This window comes from Epinephelus lanceolatus, chromosome 21, assembly GCF_041903045.1.
Source record: "Epinephelus lanceolatus isolate andai-2023 chromosome 21, ASM4190304v1, whole genome shotgun sequence".
NCBI classification, from domain to species: domain Eukaryota; kingdom Metazoa; phylum Chordata; class Actinopteri; order Perciformes; family Serranidae; genus Epinephelus; species Epinephelus lanceolatus.
The window spans coordinates 17,826,067-17,840,815 of record NC_135754.1 but is presented as its reverse complement, the minus strand read 5'-3'; the positions used below and the strand labels follow the sequence as shown (position 1 = coordinate 17,840,815).

At 43.3% G+C, this 14,749-nt stretch overlaps 1 protein-coding gene across 2 annotated transcripts in view; it reads left to right on the top strand.

Annotated features, from left to right (window-relative positions):
- ankfn1b (ankyrin repeat and fibronectin type III domain containing 1b) overlaps positions 1-14,749 on the top strand; it is a 135,193-nt gene that overhangs the window by 103,219 nt on the left and 17,225 nt on the right. For both annotated transcript variants that reach the window (XM_033610692.2, XM_078163361.1), the window contains 6 exons: positions 4,646-4,865; positions 5,151-5,358; positions 10,818-11,015; positions 11,861-11,974; positions 12,513-12,610; positions 14,124-14,214. In XM_033610692.2, coding sequence (XP_033466583.1) covers positions 4,646-4,865; positions 5,151-5,358; positions 10,818-11,015; positions 11,861-11,974; positions 12,513-12,610; positions 14,124-14,214 — 929 coding nt within the window. The remainder of the gene's footprint in view (positions 1-4,645; positions 4,866-5,150; positions 5,359-10,817; positions 11,016-11,860; positions 11,975-12,512; positions 12,611-14,123; positions 14,215-14,749) is intronic.

Genomic DNA, 14,749 nt, shown 5'->3' with positions numbered 1-14,749 from the left:
TCACACTCAAGTTCCCATTTGTCTTAACCATTTCTACATTAGGAGGGCTGAACAATTCCCCGAGTTGCATCAACAAATGTGAAGAAGGCGTTACAACACAAGGCAGGCTGAGTTAGCGAAAACTAAAAACAAACTGTGTGTGAGTAAGACAACAAGAGAAATATAAAAACTTGACAAAAATGAGAAGAAACTGACAAAATGGAGCCAACAGAAAGGGACAAGTGTCTTGTAACTGTGGGCTGTTTCATTGCTAGTTCACCAAGATGCTCAGATTTGAATTGGGGTATCAAATCTTATTGACAGTTGAGTCAGATGTGTGTGTTCCCATGTGTGTGTGTGAGGTTATCCCTGTGCTGCTGACAACAGGTTGGATGGATTCCTCCTTTTTCACGGTTCTGATGGTGTCATTTATATGTTGCAACATAAACTGGGAGTTGTCAGACTAAGCAACATTTTCCACTCTCTGTTAGTTTGCAGATTTTCTTTGAAGTGTTTCTGAGATTTCCCTCTGCACACAACTGTTATGAGCTGTTATGTGCATACTTGTGGCTGCCCTTTAGCTCGCACAAAAATCTCAGAAATTCTGCGATGCCAGAGCCAACTTTTTTTTTTTTTTTTTTTTTTTTTTTTTTAAACATTTTCTTAAATCGCAGGTTTTTCCCATTTTGACTTTTAGTCAGTGCATGTCTAGACTCTGTCTGCGTATTTTATATGTAGTCTTTGTTTACATGTGACTCACTGTCTGGAAGACTAAGCTGTTTGTGTAAACAGGCCGATACAACTAATAAAGTCAATGCTGTGTGTGTATGCTTGCAGTTTGGGGGTGTTGATTGTTTGTCGGGCTGATGCAGTCTCACTGTAGCAGGCTGCGTGTATTTGATGTGGGATTGATCGGGGGCCAAACATGAAGGCTGGCTTTTGGTAGAGACTTTGGTTTCCCAGAACAACTGCTTCCTGTTTCCCAAACCTGGTAAAAGTGTAGGAAATTGTGTCACATAGTCTGTGTGTGTGTGTGTGTGTGTGTGTGTGTGTGTGTGCATTTGTGATGTTTTTGTGCTTTTGAATCTGAAGTCATTAATTCAGATCATTGGAACAGTGGTAGATCCATTGTAATACAGCCATTGTTGTTTTCAGCAATAGTTATTCCATGTATTTCCATTCTATACTGACCTCTCTATATAGTAGTATTTATTTTTAGTTGCAGTGTCTGCCATTCCTGTGCTGGATTAAACTTAACCATAGACTGTAAAAATAATGGACATAGCTACCGTGACATCACCCACTGGTTGGTAGACTCCCATTTTGAAGCTTCAGGTTCAGCATTTCAGCCGTTGCCATCTTGGTTTTGAAACCAGAAGATACCATATTTGGGTGAGAGACTGGCGCTGTAAAGGGGTGAAGGGTGGATCTGACTGAGAAGCCGAGGATACTGTCAGGAGACAGCCTGTCACTCAAAGTGGCCCGCCCTTAATTATGCGATAGCGACCCAAGCCGTCTTTTGTACCAGGCTGTAAACATGTTTATTCCTGGTGTAAAGTTGGACATTTTAACATGGGTGTCTGTGGGGATTGACTGGCTTCTGGAGCCTGCCTCAAGTGGCCATTCAAAGAACTGCAGTTTATGCCACTCCTGCGTTGGCTTCATTTTTAGCCCCAGAGGTTGCCACTTGACCTAAACCTGAGGGATTCACAGGAAATGATGCATGCATGCAATTCAGCTTAGCCATTTTAAAGGTTATCTCACCGACATCAGCCAGTATATAGAGTATACAGTATATAGAGATGGATGGCATGACGGCTCCCCAAAAGTGAAGCCAAAACATCTTGATGATAGTATCAGCCACGCCCCCTTCAAAACTCACAGTACAGGTCAAATTTTTTCTAAAGGTGGTTTCTGTCATTTAAGGTAGTTCTCAGTCACAGGAAACACAGTGTATTTGTAACAACCGTTGTTCATCAAATATGAATCTACAAAACATGATCATTGTCGACATTTACTGAAAGTAGACTGCGGCTGCAATTATAGCCGTCAGGGCCACTGATTGGATAAAAGCATACAGTCATCATAGTGGTCATCAGCTTGGATATAGTATGAATAAATGTGTTGCTGAAAGCTGTGTTAGAATGGCATTCATTTTTTATTATCATACATTCTCTCTCTGATACACTTTGTCTTTCTTTTTTTTTGTTTTATGATTGTCTTTCATATTTAGGGGGCATGTCATTGGGGAATGACATCCCAATCTCACATGTAGGATGCAGCATCTCTTTGAAAGTAAATACACACCCACACACACCCCACACCATGTTACACTCTCCCTAATGTCGTCAGAGAGTGATGGGGCACCGTCCTGCCGACAGAAAAAAGTTGTCTGTTCCATCTCAGGCAAATAACAATAAGCCCAGGGCTGGATTCCAATGGGCTTTCTCTTTGAAATGGGATACCAGCACACGCATTACAAATATATCTCTTGTTTTATCTTCCGGGCCAGGCCCATGGAAAAATTATTCCAAATACCTGCCGCGCTTTATCTGGAACCCTGGAATAGGTTAGGCCCAGCCGGGAACACGAGGATGTCTAAAATAAGGCCTCTATTACGGGATGGAGTGGAGATGGATGGGACGGAGCGGGAAGGGACGGGGATCGGGGGTATTTTAGGTGTATCGGCCCTGTGAAAAAGGGCTTGTTGCGGGGGCTTGGAGCTGCTTTAAAGTCTACTATGTGGGCCGCCGTCAGCTGTTGTACAAACTGCATGTGTTGGGGGAGGGCTTGTGTGAGTGTGTGTATGCTTGTGTGGGCTCACACGTCCATAGCCGAGCAGGAATATAAATAACATTTTTCCTACAGATGTTCTCACCTTGACAAATCTGTTCTTGGCCCGTGTGATACTTCTTGGCATATGGCATGATGGACCAACGTAACTCAACCTTTATTTACTTTCCCCCAACCTCTCCCAGCCCCATTGATTTTTAAGAACAACATTTACATTTGTGGTCTTTAACTGATGATGTTTTCCAGAGTGACTGATAATAAGCAAGCGTTTCTCAAGGACTTGAAGAGGACACGTAGCTTGAGACATACGCGCTGACTGCTGTGTGGATTCAAATCATGATTTTTTGTTCGGCAAATGCCAATAGATGTAACTGCTCCCTTTTAAATCAGATATTGTAATCATCTTTATCTCATTATTTTGGAGCATAAATGACTAAATGTTATATAACCTGCTTACTCATAACCTAATTACTGTCTAACAGTTTGCATTGAAACCTTGTCAAGAAACGGTATCAAAATTAATTGAGTATGGAGGCTTCTACTGGGATGCAATGCTAGAATAACTGTCTATTTCAGAAAGATTATTTGATTATAGCTGTACTGCTATACAAAGGGGATTCAGAGTAGACTCAAGGCAAGAAGAGAGGTGTTAGGGAGAACAGGACGAGGGAAGAAAAGAGTGTTGGAGGTGATGGGAGAGAAATGAGAGGCAATAAGGAGATAAAGGGTAAAGCCAAGAGCGAGGGGAAAGAACGTGGCAGAGAAACAGAGAGGGGAAGAGATGATAAGTGAAACAAGTTCATAAGATGTTAGAAGACTGGGACAAGAAAGCTGTTGAAAGTGCGCTCCTTGAGGAATTCAATTATCTCTCCGCCTTTGTTTGGTGGGACCCGTCACAGAGTCTGTCACCATCGCCTGTGGAGCCCTGATGACATTTCCTTCAGCAGTCGAGTGTGTGTGAACACCACGTACCAGACTCCTCGTAGAAACACACTGCCATCTACATAGTTCCCATGGCAGAATGGAGAGGGCCAGCATAGTTGTCATACCAATGATGCCAAGGCACCAGTGGAGAGAGATGCTGATCTTTTTGAGACACATCAGAAAGATATGACATCACAGAACAGCACTGGCAAACCGAACCTACCAGGCTAGCATCGCCAGTGCAGGATGACTCACATGGCATCTGTGAGTGAGGACTGATAATGCCAACATGGTGCCCATCTGGCAGATCAGTGTAATTTATCACCATGCCATAGATCAGTGGTTCTCAGCCAGGTGTTTGGACCCCCTTTCCCAGGGGGCTGAAGATCATTTTTTGGGGGGTTGTGATAATAATGGGATTAAAAAAGAATTTTTGAACTATGTAAATGCTTTTGTTTCTAATAAACCACAAAAGCTAAAAAGGCAAAATAATTATTAAATCAGCTGTTCTTTTTTCTACATATACACCCTATGACAGAGGGGTCATGAGTGGACATGTCAACATCTAACGTCTAATTACATAATGACCAGCTGGGTTTATTCCTCCGCCATCAAACAGCAGAAACTCTTTTTGACTTATATTAAGACACATTTAATTAGTCAAATTTAATTAAATTAGGCAAGTCACAGTTTTATGGAGATAAACTTGCAAGCTATAAAGAAGAGAAGAGAACTGGCTTTCATGAAATGCCTTTTCTGAACTAAGATGTGCAGAACTCTCCTCTATTCTTTTGGCTTTGTCGCACATTAGCATGTGTCTGTGGCTCCAGAGGTAGAAACTCTTACAATGGATCCACTAAGTGATCAAACTTCACGGGGTCCATGCACTGAATCCATTCTCTCACCTACAGTATCCCTCCTGTCCCTTACCCACCCATCTCTCCTCCAGGGCTGACTCCGCCAAGATGACGCAGCCCATGAGGGGGGACCAGGCCCACCAGCCGGCCCCAGCCCGCAAGACGGCCAGCCTGTCCTCGCCAAGCGCGGCTCGCCGCCTATACCGCAACTTGTCTGGAAAGTTCCGTGTGGGCACCAACCCCCCTGCCCTGGAGGACAGTGTGGTGTCAGGACGGGGAGGAGACAAGGAGAGGCTGCGCAAAACCACCATAGTAAGTCAGAGGGAGACAGAGAGGGAAAAAATAATAAGCTCAGGAACATTGTAGTCTAAAAATAGCCAGGGGAAAACATATAGACTTGGATAGTGAGTGAACCTTAGGTAGTAGCATCATACACCCACCAATCTCACTATCGTAGAGCAAGATAGAAAATATATTGTGAGAAACAATATGTGTGTGTGTTCTCTATGTGTGTGTGGGGAGAATGAGTTCACTAATACAAGCTGACATGCCAAAGGTATCATGTGCTTTTTTAACTTCACGTTCTTTGTGCCGCAGTTCCAGAGCAATGAAGCGCTGTTTGAGGCAGTGGAGCACCAGGAGATGGACTTGGTACAGCTGCTTCTGTCCCAGTACAGTTTGGAGGAGCTGGACCTCAACACCCCAAACAGTGAGGGCCTCCTGCCTCTCGATATCGCTATCATGACCAACAACGTGCCCATGGCCAAGCTGCTGCTGCGAGCTGGCGCCAAGGAGAGCCCCCACTGTGAGTAGAGGAACACAATGTACCTGTGGTACCTCCCTGGTCATCATTTAAATGTTAATGGAACAAATCAAAAACTGCAGTTCCTGGAGCATATTGCACAGTGGGTGCTGTCCAAAGTGTTCATGACATGAAAAATATTCTGGTGAACACACATTGTAGTGTCTTGTCCCCATAATGGGATTAAATAGTTTTTTGTTTGTTTGTTTCATTTTACAGCACATCAGAAACACCCACTTTATGGAGTGTGTTCATTTTCTGTGATTGATGACAACAGTGGAATTAAACCCAAAACATACACATTTAAAGGGAGGTCATAAAAAGTTGTGAAAAGCTATCGCTATGCTACTAGCATATTTTTATGCACATTTTGAAGTATTGCATTAGAAAAGCTGTATGACAAAAATTACACTCACTTAAGGTTGATTTTGCCTTTGTGGTAAAGAGTTGATGCACCAAATGGGATATGGAGACATCCTTATACCGTAGTAAACATTTAACTTAAGTAACGTGCTGTCAGTGTCTTCCCAGATATTATTATAACAGTACAATTTGTCTTTGTCTCCAAACAGCAAGAAACATGGCCAGTACTAGCTGACATGAAAATCAATTAAAACTTACTCAATGGAAACAAATTCCTGAAGACCTCTCCATTTTTCTCTGGTTCGTAGATGGGAGAGATGGCCAAGGCAACTTGTTTTGTTTCCGGTTTGGACATTCTACTACCGCTACTCTGTTTCCTGGCAGATTACAGCCATGGTTAAAACGTAGCCTATACCGCAAACTATTGACGAAACTATGATTTGCATAGCCTCGTTTATTTGCTGCAAGTCAGTTAGTGGAAAGGCACCTAATTTGCATTTATTTCTTGTGACATTTCTAAAGTTCAATTAAGAATTTGCTAGACAAATAAATGGAATAGGGCTGACACAAGTGCCTTGAAGCTTCGATCTTTGATCTGTACTATGGTATTCGGTGTCCACATCAGTATTTGAATGCTTAGTTTTCCTGAAACCATTACCTCAAAAATTCCAAATAGAACATAAATTAAAAAATAGTAATTCAACATAATTCATCATGCATCAACATTAATTATAGCTTTTCTCAAACAAGGACATTTAAACTTAGTGATAGGCCTGTATGTGCCGGTGTTGTGACTTGGACAGTTTGACCACACATGACAGGCTTATAACAGATAAGAGATATGCTAGAATAATGTTAAAAAAGTCAAACATGAGGAATAGTTTCAAAATCTAAGAAGATTACCTTCAAAAAGTCAAGTCCCATGTATGCCAGAGGAAACAGGCATATCACAAATCTACAACCAGCTTAGAAAACTGTAAGTAACAGCTTAGCTGTTTTACAGAGTTTTTTTTTAGTTGTTATGACTTATGTTGCTGTGACCTGCATGCTAACAAAGTGACTAATATTCACATTATTTAAAGCCACAGTGTGTAGGAATTTCTCCCATCTAACGTTGAAATCATATATTGCATTCAAACATATAGCGCACTCTAGCGCCTCACTGTTTCAAACACATATTGCAACAACGGTAGCCGCTGTGTACCAAAAAGCTATGATAACATTGATGAAACCATGTCATCCGATACTTCATGGAGCATTCATTCAGGCTCCTACACAGACACACGTGGCGCGAGTTGACAAACACCCTCCTCACCATGCTGGCTGTGTTTACAATGTAGGACTGTTGGGACGGGTGTAAATCGAAACAAACCAATCACGTCTTGTCCTTTGACAACTGACAAGTGGCTCAACCTCACACACCTCATCCCTCTCCTCACATCACTCGCTGGCCTGTGATTTCATTACCTTTCTCCTTCAGCAGCTCTTTCCACCTGGGAAAGGCTACCCTGATGTTGACCCTCCTTTTTTGAATTTGCCGGTCACGCTGCCTTTTTGATTCCCCTTTGCGCTTTCTTGGCGACAAGGATTCCGTCTCCCGTGATGCTGCATATGCATGATCCTGCATTATGCTCAAAGAGTGGGACTTTGTTATACTGCAGTAGTGCCGGGATAGTAGCAAAACGCGTCTTGCTCCTCTCCTTGGGCTTCTCAGTCAGGCAGCACTGGCCTGGCTCTCAACGAAAACGCAGAAGGCTCGGCTGTATGTCCCTTGCTGGCGGATGTATTCTCAAGATGGCGAAATGTTATGGAACCCCTCAAACGACTTACACAATGTACAAACAAATCTGAAATTCTCCTTTTACTAGAATAAGTCAGATTATTGGTGGAGGTGATAATATACCAATGATGACGTATTTATGAATGCAGACATCAATTTTTGCCAATGAACAACTGAAAATGTTACACAATGTCCCTTTAAGGTGCATTGATTGAAAAGTGATGTTTGAAAAAATGTCTCGCATTGTCTCCCCACCCCACCAAAGTTTTGATTAATCACTGACATTTCTCACTGAAGCTTTGATGCCTTAAAACTGGTATTCTGAGCAGCCCTAGAGTGGAAACACAACTACTGTTACAGTTCATATGCACAAAGATAATTAGTACATAAAAGTCAGCAGTAGCTGTTTTGAACTTGTGTTTCCATAGAAAATATCCAAGATCTCTTCAGGGGTCATTGTAATGTCTTTGTACTGAAAGAGCAATGTTTCTCTCATGTATTCAGTCTTTTGTATTAAATTGTATTTTTCCTTGTAAAATTTGACAGCTCTTTATTTTGTACTTTTGTAGTGGAGTTTGGCTGGCCCACAGGTGAATCATACCATAGCAAATGCTACCTTGGCTTTGAGCAGGAAGCAAGTAGATGTGCCCAGTCCTTTGGCCAATCGAATCTTCTGTGATATGTGCAAAAGCCAAAGGTAGAAGTCTTCTGCCAATCACAACTTGTACCCTTTGCAAGTTATGATGTGAGCGAGGCAACAAAACCACATCTGTCACTCACTGACAGATCTGTTATCATTTTTTTCCTATGCAGATTTCAGTCTTTAGCATGGCTCAGAACTGATACCAGACAAGAGTTTGTTTGGGCTTCCACAGTGGCTCGATGGGAATCAACAAAGCGGACGCCAAAGCCGCTGTCACGACAACATCAGCTGCTGCCACGACAACATCAACTGCCACCAAAGCAACCACAGGTGTTGCCCAAAGCAACGACGCACACATAGCTTATAGCATGATCTCTTATCATGCATACCAGTGGTGCATTCATCCGCACACTACTGACACATGTCTTTTTGTTTTGTGCTGGCAGTGAAAACATATTAGAGGCGATGAAGGGGTGGTAATCATGATGCAATATTAGTCATCTTCGTAAGCACTTTTCATTGTCTGTGATCTGCTGAGCCTCCGCTCCCTTCCTCTGTTAATGATTAGAACTCGCCAGCAAGGCTCCTAGGCTGTTTGTGTTTGTACTTGTGCGCACACACACACACTCACACACACTCTCCAGAGCTGAGCCAGACGTCTTATAAAGGTATCATTAAATTGAAAACACTTGAATGGAAAGTGATGTTTACTGAAGTTTGCTCTTTGATTGTGCTCTCTCTCCAGAACTCAAATAACTCATGTGAGAGTGTAAGCTGTGTGTGTGTGTGTGTGTGTGTGTGTGTGTACAAAGGACTGCAACAGAGAAAGAAAGAGAGAGAGAACAACAGCACATAAGGCAAAGTAAAGGCTTCTATTTTTATAAGCATGTACTAATCAAACTCCATCTGAGGAGAATTGACATCAAAGACGCTGCAGACTTTTCCTTGAGCTTTGAAAGGAATTGACTCCGATGCCTATTGATATTGTCATGCTTGACTTCACAGTGTGTGGTTACCAGAGAGACAAAGGCAGACAAAGACAATCAAACAGATTCTCCAAAGCAACTTCATATTCACATTATAAATCCCTCGGTGGCTTTCAATAGGACAAAGCCACTTTAATGTGCTGTAGAGGATCCCAGCCTTGATGTGAAATAAGGACAAATCAAGACACACGTACACACTGGTGACAGCATCTGGACCAGTTTCTTGGCCTGGAAGGGCTGGAAATGTAAATCAAAATGGACCTTTAAGAGTTATTTCCATCCAGAGTCCAAGGATCCTCAGTAATAATCCCAACTTAAGCCCTGACCCTAACCTTAAAACTCAACCCCAACCCTCGTGTCACCTGCTTTAAAAGTGACAAACGGCCTTCAAGTCTTCACACAAGTGGCCGAAGACAACAGCAAAACTGACACCCAGAAGAGACGCTGGGATTCAAAGAGAAGCTCGCAGCCGCTGAGGAGACACTGAGAGAGACGCAGAATTAAACACCCAGATGGACATTTTGACACGGAGCTTTAAACTTACTGTCAACAGTGGAATCTAACGCTCAACAGTGGAATCTACAATGAACAAACACAGACCACACAGACTAAACACAGACACACAGCAGTCCCAAACACTCCCAGAATCACCAGCCACCAAAGACGAAGTACAGTATGCTACTGTCCTGTGTGACCTTAACAGCTTTACATTACCTGTCCTACACTTTTATTTAGCGTCATCTGCACACGCTGGTAATTGCAATCTTTGTGTTACGCCACCCACAGCCACTATCACTAACCGCACGGCCATGATTTGAATATTTTTACTGGGTGTTGCATTGTATTTACTATGGAGATGTTTTTTGTTGAAGTAAACATCATTGTTCACATTTTAGTAACACCCCTACCCCCTCTCAGAAAAACATTCCTCCGATGGAGGCTGTGTGAGGCTGCGGTGTATGATATAAATAGATCAGTTATACACATTTTTCCACCAGTTTTGCAGAAAAATAGTTTTACAACGGCCGTTTAAAGTGATGCCGGTGCACGTTCCCACCATTTTGTGTTCCCTTTACGACCGCAAAAGAAGAATACTCCTCCCTCTCTTGCCCCTCTCACTTTCATTGCCACATTTTCTGTGTCATTTTCTAGGTGATGTCATGCCTAAAGAGGGCCTGCTTAGTTAAATGAAGTTTATTGAGGAATCTGCCACAGCATTTTGGCAAACAAAGACATTAAAAAGAGTCCCTGCAAAAGCAATTTCACTCGCTTTTGTGGGCCACTTTCGCAGGCCGCTGTAATATCAGTATAACCATGTGCACTTGATAAAAGTCAGACCAACACAATATTTACCTCTGTAATTGAGCTAGTAAATAATTTTGTGATGAAAACATGTTTTGTTCCTCAAAATATCCACCATGGCGTAGTTCTGCTACAAAAAGTAATGCTTGTGAGAACTTTCTTTTTTAATAACAATTTTTACTATTGTGGGTTTACAGTATTTTGCATTTATCTTGGTTGGAAAAACAGCACACTCAAATTTGTAGTCCAGTGCTTTCCAACTTTTTGTGTGGATATAAAGTACTTTTCCTGGATGTCAAAGTAAGTTTGAAATAATGGAGTCACTTTTAATACAGTATGCATGCATTGACTTTTCTCCCTCTCGCTGTCTCTTGCATGTGTTTCTTAGTCGTGAGCTTGGAGGGCCGAGCGGTGCATTTGGCCACCTTGGTGCAGGAGGCCGAGCAGCGGGTGTCGGAGCTCCAGGCCCAAGTTCGAAGCGAGGGTCCTGGAGAGCGGGAGGGATCCGACCGTGAGAGGCAGCTAAAGGCCTGGGAGTGGAGGCTCCGGCTCTTCCGACGCATGCAGACGGGCTTCGAGCACGCTAGTAAGGCTTCAGGATGACTTTGATTCTTCTTGGAGGGATTTTTTTTTTTTTTTTTGTACATGCTGAAGTTTGCCGCTCAGATCATACGAGCAGTCTTTGGTTTTCATTTTTGCACCCTTTTTCTCTGCTGGCATTCTGTCTGGGCAGAGTTAATGGCTTCCACACTGGAAAGCCTAGCGCAAGACTGTGTGTGTGTGTGTGTGTGTGTGTGTGTGTGTGTGTGTGTGTGTGTGTGTGTGTGTGCTAACATAACACGCCTGTATTCCTGCTTTAATTTTTTATAGGCATTTCATGACACGCTTAGTGGCAGGGTAGACAGCCACCCCCGAACGCAGACTCACTCACACGCACACACTCCTCCCTTACACTCAACCAATCTGCGCTTTAATGCAAGGGGGAAAAAAAATAGATTGTTCCCCTCTTTGTAATTTCACATTCTCATGTCAATTGATGGGCAAGTTGTCTGGACATGGATGGAAATTATAAACCACATGTCAAAATGATGTTTGTGTAGTTACATTCACAATCACTGACGTCCTCGCTTCTTCTCAGTTTTGAGCTGACATTAATTTGTGAAGATCACAGATTCCATTACTGACTGTAAATTGCCTCAAGCATCCATTGCTTGACACTTTTTAAACTTTTCCCCATTTCTGTAACTGAGCAATGCATTGTGCAACAGACCGGGAAGACGAAATGATGTCACTACAGTCAGATGCCAGTTGTATGTGCTCGCTCCATTTTATTGGACATAATATGCAGTGAAAGATCTGAGTCTGGTTGTGTTTACCTGTTTGTCTCTCTTCGTACTCACTTGCCCTCTTTCTCTCTGTCTGCCCATCCAGACCCTCCAGACGCCCCCAGTGTAGTCCGCCTGTCCGTCAGCAGCAGCACCAGTCTGAGGGTGGACTTCCAGGAACCTCTCTGTGTCAACTCTGCTGTAGTTACCAAGTACAAAGGTCAGCCACCGTGCCCGTCACACTGCTTCATTTAGAACCAACTAGTCAGTATTACAATATGTAAAGCTCGGGTGCTAATGAGATGCAGATGGAAAGGATTTAAAGGTATACTATGCAGAATTTTCCTAAGAAACAATGTAAAGACAAACTACAAGTGTGTAGCAGCATATTTTTCTGCAGACACTTTGCAATTTGCCTGTATTTTCTTCTTGTTTTCTATGTTCGGGATGTTTGTGGGTGTGTACCCGCACAGCGCTCAGGTGAGGTCAGAGCTTTAGAAGAAGGTAGCCACCAGGTGCCAGAGTGCAAGCAGCAGGCATCCAAGAGACACAGTGCCAAAAAACGCAAATATAGCGAGGCAAAATGCCAAGCAGCAATGAATCTGGGGTTGGCTTTCACTTTCACTTTCACCAGCAAGCGTGTCTCCAGACAGTAACTGACAATGCTGCATAGTATACCTTTAAAAAATAGCATGTACGTAGGTTTTCAATACCAATTACTGCTTATTATTGAAGTTACAAAATGTGTTTATTTGCAGTGAGCTGGAGCAGCTCTCCGTCATTAAGTCCTTTGCTGGGTGAGATGGTGGTGGAGGACACCACTCTACTACAGTGCAACATCACTGGACTCACTTGTGTAAGTTCTGCCACAATCTTTGAACCCATAGGCTATCAGTTCGAGGACAATGTACCTTCTGTGGACAACAGAGCAATATGTTAGGGGCTAGCGAATATTTGGATAACGGATAACCAGGCCAAGTCTTCCTCTTTCCTGTGCCAGTCATTGTTTAAAGTCAGATTAGCAATCTCTGAACCCATTAGTCTGAAGACAGTTTATAAACAGATGTTTGCATACCAATGCTGATGAATAAATAAAAAGCTAAATCATCATCAGACAGTTGCTAATGGGTTCTGAGATTGCATTTCGGCCGATGCGTTCCATCTCTTTTGCTCTCCACACAGTGTTTACCTGCACGCAACCAAAGCCTGCTCGGATATAATTGGTCAATACTATTATGTGGACTACAAATGAAATTCAGAACACTCCCAGTACCAAAAATCTTGTCCCGTTGCCCACAGATTTGACATTATCTCAGCCATGAACTGATGCTCTAAGCTGTTTTTCAGTATGATGATTCACTCAGTAGGAATAAGGGAGAATCTTATCCAGAATCTCTTATATGTGATGCTGTCAAAGGTAACATCAGATGATTTGGATAGAACATCTCTCCATGTGTATTTATCCCCTCCTGCACATCACACCATTTTCACACGAACCCAGTGAAGCGTTTCCTCTGCTCCCACCTCAGTCCCTAAGAACTACGTGATAAAAAAGGATACAGTCATGCATTATCTGATAGTTTAAGGGTGACACAAAGCAACACAAAGAACCACTAAGCCCCAGCTTCTCCAGCTGTTGGCGCTGACCGAATTTAGAAGCTATTCTCCCACACGAATGCCTCCTGATATTATTTACATGTGAGCTCGAGGAGTTTGCTTTGGTGACATCTGAAGGCTTTTCCCAAGTGACCCTCCTTTATTACGTACATCAAACTCCACACACAAGTTGTGGTCACCATCAATCCTAAATGATGGTGGGGGTGAAAGACTTATGGCCCTGCGAAAAAAAGAAAAAAAAACACAATTGGAAAACACAGTTTATTTGTTATTTGTTGAGAGTCTTGGCTCCTGACCATTCATTAGCAACAGTTGCAAAACAGCCTCCGAGATGATGGAAAGAGCAGCTTGGTAGCCTGCCACCTGATTTATGTTTGGCATTTTTAAGCGGGCACGTAGACAAATGGACGCTCCACTGGTTGTTTGTTATTGTGTGAGAGAAAACCCCTTCCCCCGCTTTGAGACCCCCGCTGCCAGCCAGAGCTCACTCCTGTCACATGACAGGGGTCAAGGCGAGGTCAGGAAGTGTCGGCGGCTGGTTTGATTGATCTGGCTGAGAAAGGAGAGACAGAGGCCTGCTGTCTGCACACTGGGCACGGAGACAGACAGAGCTTCAAGATAGACCCTTCACCCTTCACACACACTGAAATAAAGACAGACAGCGACCTAGCAAGAGACAAACAGATGCACTGACTCACACACATACATATGTATATGGTGCCTTCTGACTGTCATATGTCCTGTCCTTACAGGGGACCTATTACTATGTCCAGGTGTCAGCCTACAACATGAAGGGCTGGGGGCCTCCACTAGTCTCCACCCCTGCCTGCGCTGTGCCTTCCAGTAAGTCTCCACTGTGTCTATGCATATGTGTATGTTCAAGTTTTACATAAAGCAAAACATGAAATTTCCCGTTAACTACAGCTCCGAACAAGAGCCCTGAAGGGTTTTGGCTGGGATCACTGAATTAACACCACTGAAAAATCCTTTTCACACAGGACTCAGCTGCGAGATGTGTGTATGTGAGTGTGTCCCACATGAATGATACTCTCTTTGCCACACATAAAAGGGGACTTAGACTTTGCATTATTACACATCAATTGATTCAGTTAATCCAACGTCATTCCGACATTGCTTTGACATCATTACAGCGGGGCGACAGCTGGACCCAGCGGGGCCAGCAGGCTGGGTGGGTTTTGGGACGCCCTCTGTGGACGTCAGAGTGTGTAACCATAGCCGCAGGATGGCGTTTGGGGCTGGCTGGCAGGAGAAGCTGTCCGGGTTCAGCCAAGAAGTTAACCGTGAAGTCATGTGCAACAACAGCTGAGGTGTTGAGTCACCAGAGCAGCTCTGACCCTTTTTCTTCCTCTCTGTCTTT